Source organism: Melanostigma gelatinosum (assembly GCF_949748355.1).
Source record: "Melanostigma gelatinosum genome assembly, chromosome: 21".
Taxonomy (NCBI): domain Eukaryota; kingdom Metazoa; phylum Chordata; class Actinopteri; order Perciformes; family Zoarcidae; genus Melanostigma; species Melanostigma gelatinosum.
In genome coordinates, this window is record NC_136654.1 from 13,450,102 (window position 1) to 13,465,033 (window position 14,932).

Below are 14,932 nucleotides of genomic sequence, written 5' to 3' on the forward strand. Positions count from 1 at the left end.
TAAACAGACACCGAGTCAGATTCATTTCCCGAGCCTCACGAGGGCGCAGGATGGGGGCTAACGGAACCCCTGTTGTGCGACGGCTCGTTACAGAGGCATCATGTTATCAGCAGCGACATCTTCATGTGCCACTAAGCCGCCTTATCGCAGAGCCGCTCTGCTGATTGCTCAAAACTAATTTCTGAGGAGAGTGTAAAACAGAGTGCATGGAGCTGAAATAAGAAGCGACACAAACAAACTGAGGTCCTCCTCCGTTTGTAAAGAAACAGGTGAGGGATCCCACCTGAAGCTGCTCGTCTGTCTGCTGTCAAACTGTGTTCGACTCTGTCACTTTGTGCAGCGGTCTGGACCTGAAGGCTCACAGCTGGAACCCCGTCTGTGGGTCTCCTGAAATGTTTTACAGCAGGGTGGTGACACAGAGATGTGTGATTCATTGCACTTTAACACACTCCCAAAGAAACCTTTTGCCAGCAGAATTCATTCAAGTGGAAACCAACTGGACTGACAATGTGTGTGTTTTGATGTGAACACGAACAATGTGCTGCAAAAATAGATTCAATGCTTTGTTTAAAGTACATGAAACTACTGTTTGAGGTATTTACAAAAAACACACACATCTTATTAAGATTTATTAAGAGAGTTATCTGTTGTTGAAATAGAAGTGGATGTAGTCGTGATGTCACACATCGGTTTGTGGACTGATGTTCTGAAGCCTCGAGTCCAGCATTTTGGCCGTCGCCATCTTGTTTATTTGCAACCAGTGATCAGGAAGTGACCATATTTGAACTGAGGAGGAGTGACGTAGAGACGCCGTATACGTCTCTGGTAGAAACCTGTCAATCACTGTGTAGCCCCGCCCTAAAGCATACCCTGCTTTATGGTCAGTTTGACTCAAAATGGACCATGATCTACGAAATGAACATCATGCTGTATTGAAGAAGACTTGAAACTAGAGATTGAGACCATAAACTCATGTTTACAATGTTTACTGAGGTAATAAATCAAGAGAGAAGTAGAGTCAGTTTCTCATAGACTTCCATACAACCAGAGGAGTCTGATTGGACGCCTCATGCATGAAATTTAGATTCCATCCACTAATGTTTATCTTTTGTTTGTGACTGCTGCAGCTTGGCAACTGCTCACAGGATATCTATAACAAAAAACAAGATCCAGTCTTCAATAAAAAAAGCAATTAAATACTGTTTTATGTAGTTTGATCCTAATTTAATAAAAGAAGGATTTAAAAAAGGTGCAGCTGATCATAACCAGACAAATGATAACTGAGTTTTTGTCCCACTTTCTCTTTTCACTTCTTTACTTTCACAGCAATGAACTGGAAAGAAAAAGGGAGCAGGATGCATTTGCATTTTATATGAGGACAATTAGCTCTGTTCACCCACTTCTGGCCAAAAATAGCAGGTTATTGTGGACAGCTGCTGCGGTTTGGGCTGAACAGCTCCGTTCAGCAGATTAGCAGCTTTACTGCTGCTGTCGAGGTGTGCCGACTAAAGACATCAGAGGAGAGACTCCCGACTGTTGTGGAAAAAAGGAAGACTAACTGCAGCTGGCTCTCGTATTTGTCGATCCTGAACAACCTGATGATTAAAGCTCGGAGCATTAATACGCAGTCAGCGTTGGTTTAACTGCCAGCGTGTTTGTGACACTAAACATGGGAACATGAAACAAAAAAACAGCAATAAAGCCAGAAGTTTAAAGCTGCAGTTAGCTCACTCAGCCTCAGTCATGATTACACTTGGTTAAGTCACCTAAAGCACGTTTACATCATCGTCTCAGCACCTCCCTCAATAAATGACTCAACTGTTGCCATGGATTCCTGGCCGTGTGGGTTGAGGCCTATTGAAGGGATGTATGGCTGAGACGCCGGGGCTCATTGAAACGTGTACACTGAAAGGCGGAGGGGATAAATGAAGCTCGCAAATACATCCGTCCGTCTGTGATCGCCTCACAGCTGACAGTCAACATCTTTACGTCTTAATGAAAGCAAATCTAATAAAAATACAAACATCCACATTGTGTCAGTCCACATCTCAAGAATCCTCCAGCCGGTCTGAGGCTCTCTGAAGCCCGTCGCTTCCTTCTGAATATTTAGTTTTGTAGGTGTGTGGAAATAAACAAGGAGTCGAGTATTCCCTTTGGCTGCACCTCGTGGCCGTTTATTTCCATCCATACAAAAACATCAAACACATTCACTTCCCGTCACCCTTTAACCCCCTCTGTCACCAGGGTTACGCCCCTTTCCTTAAAGGGGCCCCGTGAATTCGGTCGTCCCCTACATGCCTCCCCCCAGAATTCACCAACTCCCAAGATTAGTCCCAACCATTAATGTTTGGGGGCCCGGATCAACCGTCCAGCCCGATTCCGTGTCTCTGGGGCCGGAGGCAGAACCACCGTTGAAGGCCCCCTCCGGGTCCTGTCGTGCTGAGGTGGGAGGGCACGAGGCCACCCCCGCCGTGGGGGTTCAGCCAACCGTACAGGTTGGTCCAGGTCCAGATGTGCTGGTTTAAGGCGGTCAACCGACACGTACTCCAGCTTGCTGCCCATGTCGACCTTGCAGGTTTTGTCTCCGGTCTCCAGCACCCGAAACGGCCCGACGTAGGGGGGTTGAAAGGGTCCACGGTGGCCGTCCTGGCGAACAAACACATACTCCGCTGACCTGAGGCTGGACGGGACATATGACTGCGGAAGGCCGTGCTGCGACGTGGGCACTGGTTTAAACAGCCTGGCTTTTTCCAGGAGCGTTTCCCGCTGCTGGGTTGCAGACCAAGGGTCTGTGACTTTGGGGATAAACTCCCCCGGGACCCGCAGTGGCTCTCCATAAACCAGCTCAGCCGATGAAGCTTGCAGATCATCTTTGGGGGCTGTCCTGAGCCCCAACATGACCCACGGGAGCCTGTCCACCCAACTGCTGTCTTTGAGGCTGGCACGGAGAGCATCTTTCATCGACCGGTGGAACCGCTCGCATAAGCCATTAGCCTGTGGGTGGTAGGCGGTAGTGCGATGGAGCTTCACCCCTAGGCTTCCTGCAACTGCATTCCACAGCTCTGATGTAAACTGTGGGCCTCGGTCCGAGGAAACGTCAGCTGGGGCTCCAAACCTGGCGACCCAAGCCTGAATAAATGCCCGAGCCACCTCATCCGCTGTTGTTGATGACAACGGGACAGCTTCTGGCCAACGAGTGGTTCGGTCTACCATCGTGAGGAGATGTGTGAACCCACGGGATGGGGGCAAAGGTCCTACCAAGTCCACATTCACATGATCGAACCTCCTTTCTGGCACCGAGAACTGTGCTAACGGGGCCTTTATGTGACGGTGCACCTTGGAGCGCTGGCACACAACACAAGTCCCGGCCCACCTCCGTATATCCTTTTTCAGCCCGTGCCAGACAAATTTTGCTGAGATCAACTTCTGAGACGCCCTCTTGCCCGCTACATGCTGCAGATCCGTGGTAAACTCTGATATGAAGGAGAGCTGGCGCTGCTGGCGTGCGGACCATGGTTCGGTGCTCTTACTCATGGCAAACGTCAGTGGTTTGTGATCCACAAATGCAGTGAACGGCCGAGCCTCCAGCAGGAACCGGAAATGCCGAATGGCCAGAAAGAGGCCGAGGAGCTCCCGATCGAACGTGCTGTATTTCCGCTCATTAGGGCGCAACTGTCGACTGAAGAAGGCCAGCGGTTGCCACGCCCCTTTCACCCACTGCTCGTGCACCGCGCCCACCGCGTAGTCCGAAGCGTCCGTGGTGATGGCAATCGGAGCCTTAGGTGACGGGTGTGCCAGCATTGTTGCGTTTGCCAGAGCTGTTTTCGCATCAACAAATGCAAGTTCCCTCTCTTCAGTCCAATCCACCAGCTGTTTGATGGCCTTGCCTTTCAGGGCTTCATACAGGGGCCGCATCACTTGCGCTGCTCGGGGAATAAAGCGATGGTAAAAGTTCACCATGCCTAAAAACTCCTGCAGGGCCCTCACCGTGAGTGGGCGTGTAAAGTTAGTCACTGCCTCCACCTTTGCCGGGAGGGGGAGCGCCCTGTCCTTTGTGATGCGGTGACCCAGAAAGTCAATGGTGGTCAACCCAAACTGGCACTTAGCCGGGTTGATGATCAACCCGTGCTGGCTGAGTCGCTCGAATAGAGTCCGGAGGTGAGACCTGTGCTCCGCTCTTGACGAACTGGCCACCAGGATGTCATCCAGGTAGACGAACAGGAAAGGCAGGTGCCTCAGTACCGTGTCCATTAGACGCTGGAACGTCTGCGCTGCATTTTTTAGACCAACCGGCATCCTCAAGAACTCAAACAGGCCGAACGGAGTGATCAGCGCAGTCTTGGGAATGTCCAGCGGGTGAACGGGCACTTGATGGTAACCTCGTACCAGGTCCACTTTCGAAAACACCACGCTCTCCGACAAGTGGGTAGAAAAGTCTTGGATATGTGGAACCGGATAGCGGTCCGGGATTGTTGCCTCGTTGAGCCGGCGATAATCTCCACACGGGCGCCACCCGCCCCCAGGTTTCGGGGCCATGTGCAGGGGTGAAGCCCATGGACTGTCGGAGCGGCGAATGATGCCCAGGCGCTCCATGTTTTCAAACTCTATCTTGGCGATGGTGAGCTTTGCCGGATCTAGGGGCCGGGCCCGGGCATGTACCGGTGGGCCGGTGGTAGAGATGTGATGCTCCACCCCACGCTTGACCGTGGAGGAGAAGGTGGGCTGCGAGAGGTCTGGGAACTCGGCCAGCAGACGCAGAAACTCATCAGCCGCTGCAAGCATGTTAGTCAACCTGGTAGAGCCTGCTCCACTTAGTGTACATGGGTAAGAGCAAAAAGTCACAGCATTTATCAGGCGGCGGCCCTTGACGTCCACCAATCGCCCATAAGCGCATAGGAAATCCGCGCCGAGCAGGGGAATGGCAATTTTGGCAGTCACAAAGTCCCAGCTGAAACGCTGCCCCATAAAACACAGCTCCAGGCACCGTGTCCCAAAAGTCCGTATGGGGGTACCATTCGCGGCTTCCAGCGGGGGGCCCTGCCCGTTCGTCAGCATGTCCACTCGCGATGCAGGCACAACGCTCCTCTGCGCCCCCGTGTCACAGAGAAAGCGTCGCCCGGAAACGTCGTCCCTGATGAACAGCAGCCTGCCTTCCCAACCGACGCCCATGGCAGTCACTGAGCGCCGGCCCTGGCATTTCCCGTCCTGCCGAAACTGCATGGTGAACGGCACTTTGTAGCCTGTGGCCCAAACCTTGCATGGTAATAGCACAGACCGGTAGCTCCCCGCCGTTGGCTCGCTGCTGCTGCTGCTGCTGCTGCGGCGACGATCGTTGTCTCCCCCGGCCACGCCGTGGCTTGGGCCGGCCTCAACGCGGCCGTGTAGCTTTATTGGCCCGCCAGAAAAAACTTATCGGCCTCCTCGGCCAACTCACGACAATCGGTAATCCTGGTGTTGGCCAAAGCGGCCCGCACCTGCAGCGGGAGCTGCTGCAGAAAACGTTCCGTAAACAGAAACTCCGGCTCGTGTTTACCTAGCAGCGCTAACATTTCGTCCATTACCTCCGACGGCTTGCTGTCGCCGAGGCCATTCAGAGCAAGCAACCGGCGAGCCCGCTCAGAGTCCGAAAGCCCGAAAATGTTCAACAGCCGGTCTTTCAGGGTATTGTACTTATCCCTCTCTGGCGGATTTTCCAGAATGCTCACCACTCTGCCTGCTGTCGAACTGCCGAGAGCCGCCACGACATAATAATATCTCCGGCAGTTTCAGCGAAACTGCGTGCATCGTCATTCTTTCTTCTGGAAACGTCCAGGAGCGTCAGGGTCACCAATGTAGGTGTGTGGAAATAAACAAGGAGTCGAGTATTCCCTTTGGCTGCACCTTGTGGCCGTTTATTTCCATCCATACAAAAACATCCAACACATTCACTTCCTGTCACCCTTTAACCCCCTCTGTCACCAGGGTTACGCCCCTTTCCTTAAAGGGGCCCCGTGAATTCGGTCGTCCCCTACAGTTTCATCATTTACCAGCCGGCCACTGTAGATTTTTATCAAACAAACAAAAGCCCATTTGTTTTGGGGACTATATTCAGCGGCAGATTAGTCCACATTAGGTGCTCTAGTGAGTATTTGTGGCAGCAGGACGGTGTGTGTGTGTGTGTGATTGAGTCACAATAAACTACAGTGTGTGTTCATGGTGATGAAGGAGCAACAGTGAGGCTCACTGATGTGTTTTTAATGGAGTTCTGTGGCTCAGAGGAAGAAGAGATATCAGGCTTTAGACACGCACACACAAAAGTTGTGGGATTCATTAATGATTTCGGTCTTGCATGAAGTTGTCCTCTTCACCCCCGTGCCCCTTGTCTCACACCGCAGTCGGCGAGGCAGCGACATCGACACCGGAGCGCAGAGGGTTTGACTTCCCATTAAAGTTTAACAGACATAGAGAGGAGATGGTGGCAACGAAGGCAACAAGTACAGTAGAGGAAGGGAGCGCGGCTGCTTTCTGGCCACGCCTTCAAAAAGATATGATACGATCAAAATAATCCTGTTTTTGTCCCACAGTGGGGACATTTGCAGGATTACAGCAGCAGAGTGGACAGTGCAAACTAACAAGATACATATGTTTTTTACATAATCACACTGTAAAGGTATCATAGATAATTATAAATATATATAATATAAAATATGATATAATCGGACTGTATGGTTGTTTATATTGCACAGTGGATACATTGGAAACAGATGGGCCTTTTCCTCTGACTTTACTTCTTATATTTAGGGCGGTAGAGAAAGCCACTTTGTTCTTTCATATTTCACACTGACGCTGATTTATATTTTGTTTTTACCAAAGGTGAAATGCAGAATAAGAAAGTCTCCTTTCCACCTGCTGAGTAGCTCATACTGTTATGTCCAAGAGGAATAATCGCTATTGGAAACTACACTGACAGAATAATAATATTATTAGAATAGAATAACCGCCTCAGGGTTGTATCCCTCCACCGACTAGTCACGTTGCAGTTTACATCCATGTCTGTCCAAAACGTCATCACCTCATCATTTGATCCTGTTCAACACACGTGTGAAATTGTTGGGGCCAAAAGCATGTTTTGTAAGGTCACAGTGACTTTTCACCACCAAATTCCAATCAGTTCATTATTAAATGGACGGACGGACGGATGGACGGACAACCCAAACACAGAATGCTTACAGCCACAGCCGATGATGTCATTTGTATAATATTTGCAGTGCTCACCCTTTCAATTATCTGTGGAATTGTTCTCCATTTGATTGAAATATTAAACCCAGAAAGTGAAAACTATACTCGCTGCATCACTGCAGGAGATCTCTCTGAAGATGGATATGCTGAGTCAGAGGGAAGAAGAACATCTCTCCCATTAGAGTGGGAAATGAAATGTGTCTGGCTCTTTCTGAGGGGGCCGGCACCGCGAGATAATGTGTAAATAACGATGACGGCTTCTCCACTCCATCAATTAGGTAATTTCAGACGGTCCAGAGAGGACTTCAAACAGATCGGTGGGTTTCCAAAGTCTGCCACTGTGGGAAGAATTAAAACAGCTGGGTTTGGGCTACAACTTGAGCCAATATTTACATTTTGGCAAATTGGCACCATTAAAAGTATGTCGAATTAACTATGAGCAGCTTCTTTTTGCAACGAACCGACGGACGTACAGACAACTATCACCGGATTAGTTTGATGCTGAAGAAAACTTCAAAGCGTGATGATTCTCAGGCAAGTTCTGGGTTTACAGGGAGCCTCTGTTTTTTCTATGATTTATAAGCAGATTTATGTGACAATTATTCATGAGTATTTACATGGGAGGTATGATGACACATGATATCTCAAGAGGAAGTCAAACACCTCGGCCTCCAACAGATCAACAGCGTCTCCTCAAGCTGCACTCCATCACAGGTCGGTATAATGTTTACTGGCGGCGGCCTGGAAGCCGCCCTCTCATCGACACGAGCACCCTCGTCTGCATCAGCGGACGACAGGACGTTCCTTCCGGCTCGGCTGCACTCGACCTGACAGCTCTGAATGAGACGTCTGCACGCCTGCTTCAGCATGCGGCCACTTGAGGCCTCCCAATTAGTGTCCACTACAACAGCAGAAATACTGCAGGAGCTCTGGCAGTGTTAAACACACACACACACACACACACACACACACACACACACACACACACACACACACACACACACACACACACACACACACACACACACACACACACACACACACACACACACACACACACACACACACACACACACACACACACACACTCCCCCTGTGTGATGCCATTTCCTGCCCAGGCCCTGGAGCACTCGGGTGTTTTTAAATCGTCCTCGGAGGCTGCATGCTGTTTGTAAAGTGAGGCGGGACCCCGTTACAGCTGAGCTAATGTTTCCAGGACAGCTGTGTGTTCGACAAACAGGAAAAAGGTGGAGCGCCATCGGGCGATCGGTTGACTTACGTCAGCGACGACAGAACTGAGGGACCCTGGTAGTCCCGGTAACATGGGTGTGTATCAGGACGCCATGTGATCAACACGTATGCACACATGTGGGGAAACTTGCTTTTTATGCTGCCAGTCTGTCTACATGCATGTTGGAGTTATTAAATATACAATATATGGAAAGTATGTGGACACCTACAGTCCTCATCAGTAGTTTGAGTTGAGTTGTTTGTTCATTGTTTGGGGCCCTTTAGTTCAAGTCAGACGGAAACCTCCGGTTCTGAAAAATTAAACCAGTGCTTCATGTGTTAAAGCTGCATTCTATCTCGTGTCCACCAGGGGGCGACTCCTCTGGTTCTATAGCAGTCTATGAGAAAATGACTACTTCTCTTGATTTATTACCTCAGTAAACATTGTAAACATGAGTTTATGTCTCAATCTCTAGTTTCAAGTCTTCTTCAATACAGCATGATGTTCATTTAGTACTTTATGGTCCATTTAGAGTCAAACAGACCATAAAGCAGGGGATGCTTTAGGGCGGGGCTACACAGTGATTGACAGGTCTCTACCAGAGACCTATCGTATATGTTTTCTGAGGTAATAAATCAAGAGAGAAGTAGAGTCATTTTCTCATAGACTTCCAGAGGATACAACCAGAGGAGTCGCCCCCTGGTGGACACTAGAGAGAATGCAGCTTTAAGACATGACGCATCGACTTCACTCTTCAGAACAGGAAGACTGCTGCCTGACTAACACTCATATCATTTTGTTGCAGTTTTGTACACACACACACACACATAATGCCTCTAATGATGCTCATAATACAACCCCTCCCACCCGCTGTGTGAATCAGCGAGAGGTGCAACACCTCACGCTGTAAACATGAAGTCATCCAGCTTATAGTCTTGAGCATTAACACGAAATTATTTCCCTCCCAGGACAGCATTATCCACACTGTATTCAGCATGAACAGTGGCCTCGCTATGAATACTAATCATGTTCCAGATAAAGGTCAATCAATTATCAAATCCAGAGGATGTTGTTGGAATTAGCGCATGCATACAGCACCATGTTTGACAAATGGGTTCATTATCTTTCAGCAGGATGGTCCAGCAGTCGAGTAGAGTAACATTTATACATAATTTATGTGTCCCCCCCCCTGCCTGATGGAGCCATTTGTACTATTCTGATGTATTTATACTCTCAAATCTCGCCTCAAGAGCAAAACACTGAAGGCGCAGCACTGATGGGATGTCAGCGAGGTCACGACAACAGAGTGGACAAAGGCTGCAGGAGGTCAGGGCCCGTCGGGGATCACAGGACGTCCATGAGGACCCTTGAAACCCACAGACACAGAGGCTGAATCCAAATGTCTGGACTTCCAAGTTGGCTTGTAATATGGAACTAAAATATAGTTCTTTATGAGTATTTTCTGCTTGTTTCCAGTCAATGTTGGAGTTGGACAAACATCGAGTTCATACCGATGAACGCAAGCGAGGTCTGATTCTCATTTCGTGCTTTTTATCCCGTCGGGGCTCAGCACTGTCTGATCAATATCCAAGAACCTGTTGTGAAACACAAAACTAAATAAATTGGAGGTTTCACGGTGTCTATATTTTTGTTCCTTCCTCGGTGAATCTCAGCATCAAACTGAGCAGCGGCAACAGATTAAAGAGTGAAAGACGGGAGCAGAGGTTTGTGAGCACCGCAGGCCGACACATCACGTCCTGCCGTCACAATATCGAATGAAGCCAAACAAACCGGCTGGTTGTTATCGAAGGGACCCCAACAGAGCAACAACAAAGCCCGACGCCAACACCAGAGAAAACACACAACAACAGTCCTTGGCCTCAGGTTCATGCATCAATCAGAGTCACCATTTCTTCCTGCAGCACAGAATATATGACAGGTAGGAGACAATAATGCATGAAATGAATAACCAAAAAAATAATGAAGTCATTAAGGGGCATGCCTGTTGTTCTGCCAATGCTCTCTCTCTTCAATCACAGAAGCTCACAGACGTGACAGCTGATAACGGTTTCAGGACTGAATTGGAGCAAATGCAAACAGCACGTTGTCACCTGCAGCCTGAACGCTCCACGGTGACAAAAATAAACAATTTCCCAGCGATGGAGTCGATGGAGATTAGAAACCCATTTTTCAAACCTTAATAGATTTCTTTCATGCTTTCAGTTTTTGTATCTCACATTGACAAACATCTATTTTCTGCTTTCCAGGATGAAACACGTTTTTTTAAATTAGAGACTCTTCTGTCCACAAACCGTGAAGTCGAATTACAAGCCTCTCTTCGTTTATCTCCAACACACACAAAAATGTGAATGAGAAGATGAGTTAAAAATACTCTGCAGTAGAAGTGACGGAGCCAAGAGGATTAGCCCCCCCCCCCCACTGCCATAACCTCGCTGTGCTCACACACAGTTCCACATTTTCATTCAGTTGCACAGTTTACGCAGCATTACGCGGGATTATTGGTGCAGGCGGACTGTTCCAGAGATGAATCTCGCTGCGTCTGAACCTCTCTTGACCTGAATCCTGAACCGGAGCGATGCAGCAGCAGCAGTGTCGTCCTGGAGGGAGACGCTTCATTAGTTTCAGGATGCTCGTGTTGCCCGTTTGTTTGTTTTTTCCTGCAGAGAGTGAAAACTATAAAGAAGACAGATGGACATTTTTTGCAAGCTCTAAATGTCGCTCCGATGCTAAAGAGAGGCAAAGAAAACAGATAAAGCATTTAAACTTTCCATTTCATTCCCTTTGCTGCAAAGCAAATCCCCGGCCCAAAATGAAGACGAGAAAGGATGTCAGTGAGTTTTAAATACACTTGATGGACTAGAAACAAAACAGCTGAGTTAGATACACCTCTGAATGAACAATATATTTGGGGATTTACAGAATACCAAGTGTGCATAATCAGATAAATGATTACGTGATATCAGATCTGTGCATGCAGAGACTCGCCGATAACCGATCCAGAGCCTTTTGTGATTCAGGTATCAGGACCATTGTTTTAATGCAACCTAACTTGATATTATTGACACTCTTTGCTAGCAGGTGACTGTTGTCTTAGCCTCCCTTTGTCATCTGTATCATCGTGTGTCAATCAGCCTCAGTGATTCAGGAGAACTTGCAGCATTCACCAACTTTCTCAGATTTTGAATGTTCTCCAACACAATTTACAAGCAGTCGAGACCATGGACTGCATATAAGAAGTGGACGAAGTCATCGTGATGTCACTCATTGGTTTGTGGGCTGATGTTATGAACCCTCGAGTTCTGCGTTTTTGCCGTCGCCATCTTGGAATACCGCCGTCGCCATGTTGGCTGTTTTGCAAAAGATAAATGGAAGTGACCATATTAGGACTGAGGAGGAGTGACGTAGAGACGCTGTATACCTGTCAATCACAGTAAGCCCGCCCTAAATCATCCCCTGCTTTATGGTCGGTTTGACTCTAAATGGACCATCATTTACCAAATGAACATCGTGCTGTATTGAAGAAGACTTGAAACCATAAACTCGTGTTTACAATGTTTACTGAGGTAATAAATCAAGAGAGAAGTAGAGTCATTTTCTCATAGACTTCTATACAACCAGAGGAGTCGTTATCACAGCGATATAAAACACGTCAAAATAAGCAGACTGATTACTGTTTATCCTCCAAAGGGCTAAATAGATATCACACCTGGCAGCTAACTGTCCTTATTGTTCTTAAATGTGTGGTACATAAGGAACCTGCAACATGAACTAGGTGATGCAGGCTGCCAATGTCATGGAGTGAATATCACACATTACCTGCACGGCCAGCGGTTAAAGTCTCTACGTTCTAAATATGACTAATTGGCCTGCTGTTCTGCTTCTTATGATACCGGTTAGAACTCATTACTGGGATGTTCTGCCTCACTGGGCTCCGGTGCTCCGGCTCAGATGAAGGGAATTAAACAAGCACACACACACACACACACACGATTTTATGTTTATATACTTTCAAATAATTGGTTGGTTTTATCTGTTAAAGTGCATTACAGCTTTTGTCCCTTCCAGCTCCAGTGAGGCACAATTCCAGTAATTCTTTTCCCATTTTTTTATGAATGGGTAAATGTCCTCCCGGGGATTTCTGATACCTCTGCCAAGTCCACTCTGCTGGGCATCAGCTTGCAGCAATACCTTTTCTCATTGATTTGTATCAGCGCCTCCGCCTTGCAGTCTGAGCGTTGGGTGAGTGTTGGTACAAGATGGCTCGACACAAAATCCTTTCGGTGTGCCAGCGTCATCGGTTACCGCAGAATCAAAATAAAACCAGCTCGTAGTGCACTTACATTACCTCAGCAACGTGTGCTCTGCAATGAACCCGGAGCGAGTTATTCAGGGCTGCAAAATCAACCTGTCTCCTGATATGACAGGTCCTCTTGATTCTGTTTTAAGCTTGTGCAACACTTAAACAACAGTTGATCCAAATTAGTGTTGACATGTGACAAACAGATGGAGAGGCAAAGACTGAACCTTCGACTGTGATTCCTCACAACAAATCGGCCTGCAGGCTCTAAAAAGAGGCAACAACACAAGTCACTTCCTGATGTAATAAAAGAGGCATTCAGAGCTCGTTTTTTAAAACTATGGGAGCCTAAATGGGTCATGTACGTTTTGACTATTATTTACTGAGCCTCAGGTCCCGGCTGACAGATTAACAAACTCAGGGGAACAGACACACTGATAAGAAGTAAATCACATAAACCTAAGCACATAAACCTAAAGCATTCTCTCATTTGCATAATATCTGATTGCAGCTTCGTGCACTCAGGATTTACGAGGATTAATCACTTCTACATGCATCAACTGTGACGTGTCACCGTGTTTGAACGGTAAAGTATGCGAGGCACTAAATAGAACCAAGAGCTGTTCCAATATATCATTTTGTTGACATGCATGAAGTCAGAGAAAGACACTAAAATGCATCTGTATTAAGGATACAGATGCATTAACATATATAAACTTAAGCGATCAGGTTTTACTCATATTGTCATTATTTATTGGAGTTCCCCAATGCTCAATCATCGATCCTTTTGTTAGGACTATTCCCATGCTCCCATTAACACAGATTAATAATCCACCTATCATACTTCTGTAGCTTTCCTCTGAAGGTGGATTGGACCAATAAGTCATTTCATGTCCATGCCATGCCATGTTTGCATCCTACATCCATATTGTGTCCCCTCTAACCACTGCTTTTAAATCAAACATCTGTGTCCATCAATGATGACACACTTCCCCTGATTACAATAATAAAATTAACATGTTACTGTGGCCCTGGGTGATCTGTGCCCTGACTCCCCGCTGCAGGGTGCAGCAGCAGCAGCCCTGCTCTTTGGGTACCATGTCCGCTCCCTCCTCATTGTGTGCAGATATACGCTCCTCCCATGCTGGGCTCAATCAATCTCACACGCACGCACGCACGCACGCGCACACACACACACACACACACACACACACACACACACACACACACACACACACACACACACACACACACACACACACACACACACACACACACACACACACACACACACACACACACACACACACACACACACACACACACACACACACACACACACACACACACACACACACTGCAACTGTGACCTCCACTGACAGTTAATGCTTTGTGCAAATCAAACCAGCTGAGCTGCAAGAAAAAAAAAAAGCTCCATCGAGTGAGTGACTGTAAAGCTTGCAGCCGAACACAGCCGACACATTCCTACTGTGCCTGTTGTGAGTCACAGCCAATTACAACGCACGACATCGTCAACGCAGCTCTTACCTGCCCACAGTCTGGTTGGCGAGCTGTCTCATTCGGTTGAACTGCTTCTTCATCTTGTGTTTTTCTGCGTTACCACCGGGCGGTAGAGCAGCTCCGCATATCGCATTGATAGGAATAAAGTCAGATCTGATCTACGGCAGGCGAGGAGGGTCAGTCTTTAAACATCCACGTTTTTTAAACATCCAGTGTTTGAGGTAAAAATCTCCTCATTTTAGCAGATGAGTGTCTCCGTCCTCCGCGTCGCTCCGCTGCTCCAAAGATGCTGGACCGATTCCTCCTCTCTCCCCCCTCACCCCCCCAACACTGACAGCTCGCTGGCGACACGACGTCCCCAACCGGTGCACTGTGGGAAATGTAGTATAGTATAGATATATTCGATACACACATTTTTCCATGCAAAGCATTTTTTCGCACTTTACATAAAATCTATTAAATGTTGTACAAACAAAGTGGACACAACAACTGTAACAGCATGCATTCCCTCTTAAGTATTATACAATCAGAATTTACGCCTTAATTATTCCACTTTGCTTTTTATTATTTACTTACTTTTTAATGTTTTTGAATGTATTTATTTTTGACTATTTTTCTTATCATCTGCAGTTGCCTCTCTGGCA

At 47.5% G+C, this 14,932-nt stretch overlaps 1 protein-coding gene across 1 annotated transcript in view; it reads right to left on the reverse strand.

Moving 5' to 3' along the window:
• Nucleotides 1-14,368, reverse strand: part of LOC306794818 (rho GTPase-activating protein 44-like) — a gene marked incomplete at its 5' end in the record, with an annotated part of 63,190 nt that extends 48,822 nt beyond the window's left edge. Inside the window, one exon of the mRNA XM_079293039.1 lies at nucleotides 14,316-14,368. Within this exon, the coding sequence (XP_079149165.1) occupies nucleotides 14,316-14,368 (53 nt within the window). The remainder of the gene's footprint in view (nucleotides 1-14,315) is intronic.
• Between the last annotated feature and the right edge of the window lie 564 nt (nucleotides 14,369-14,932).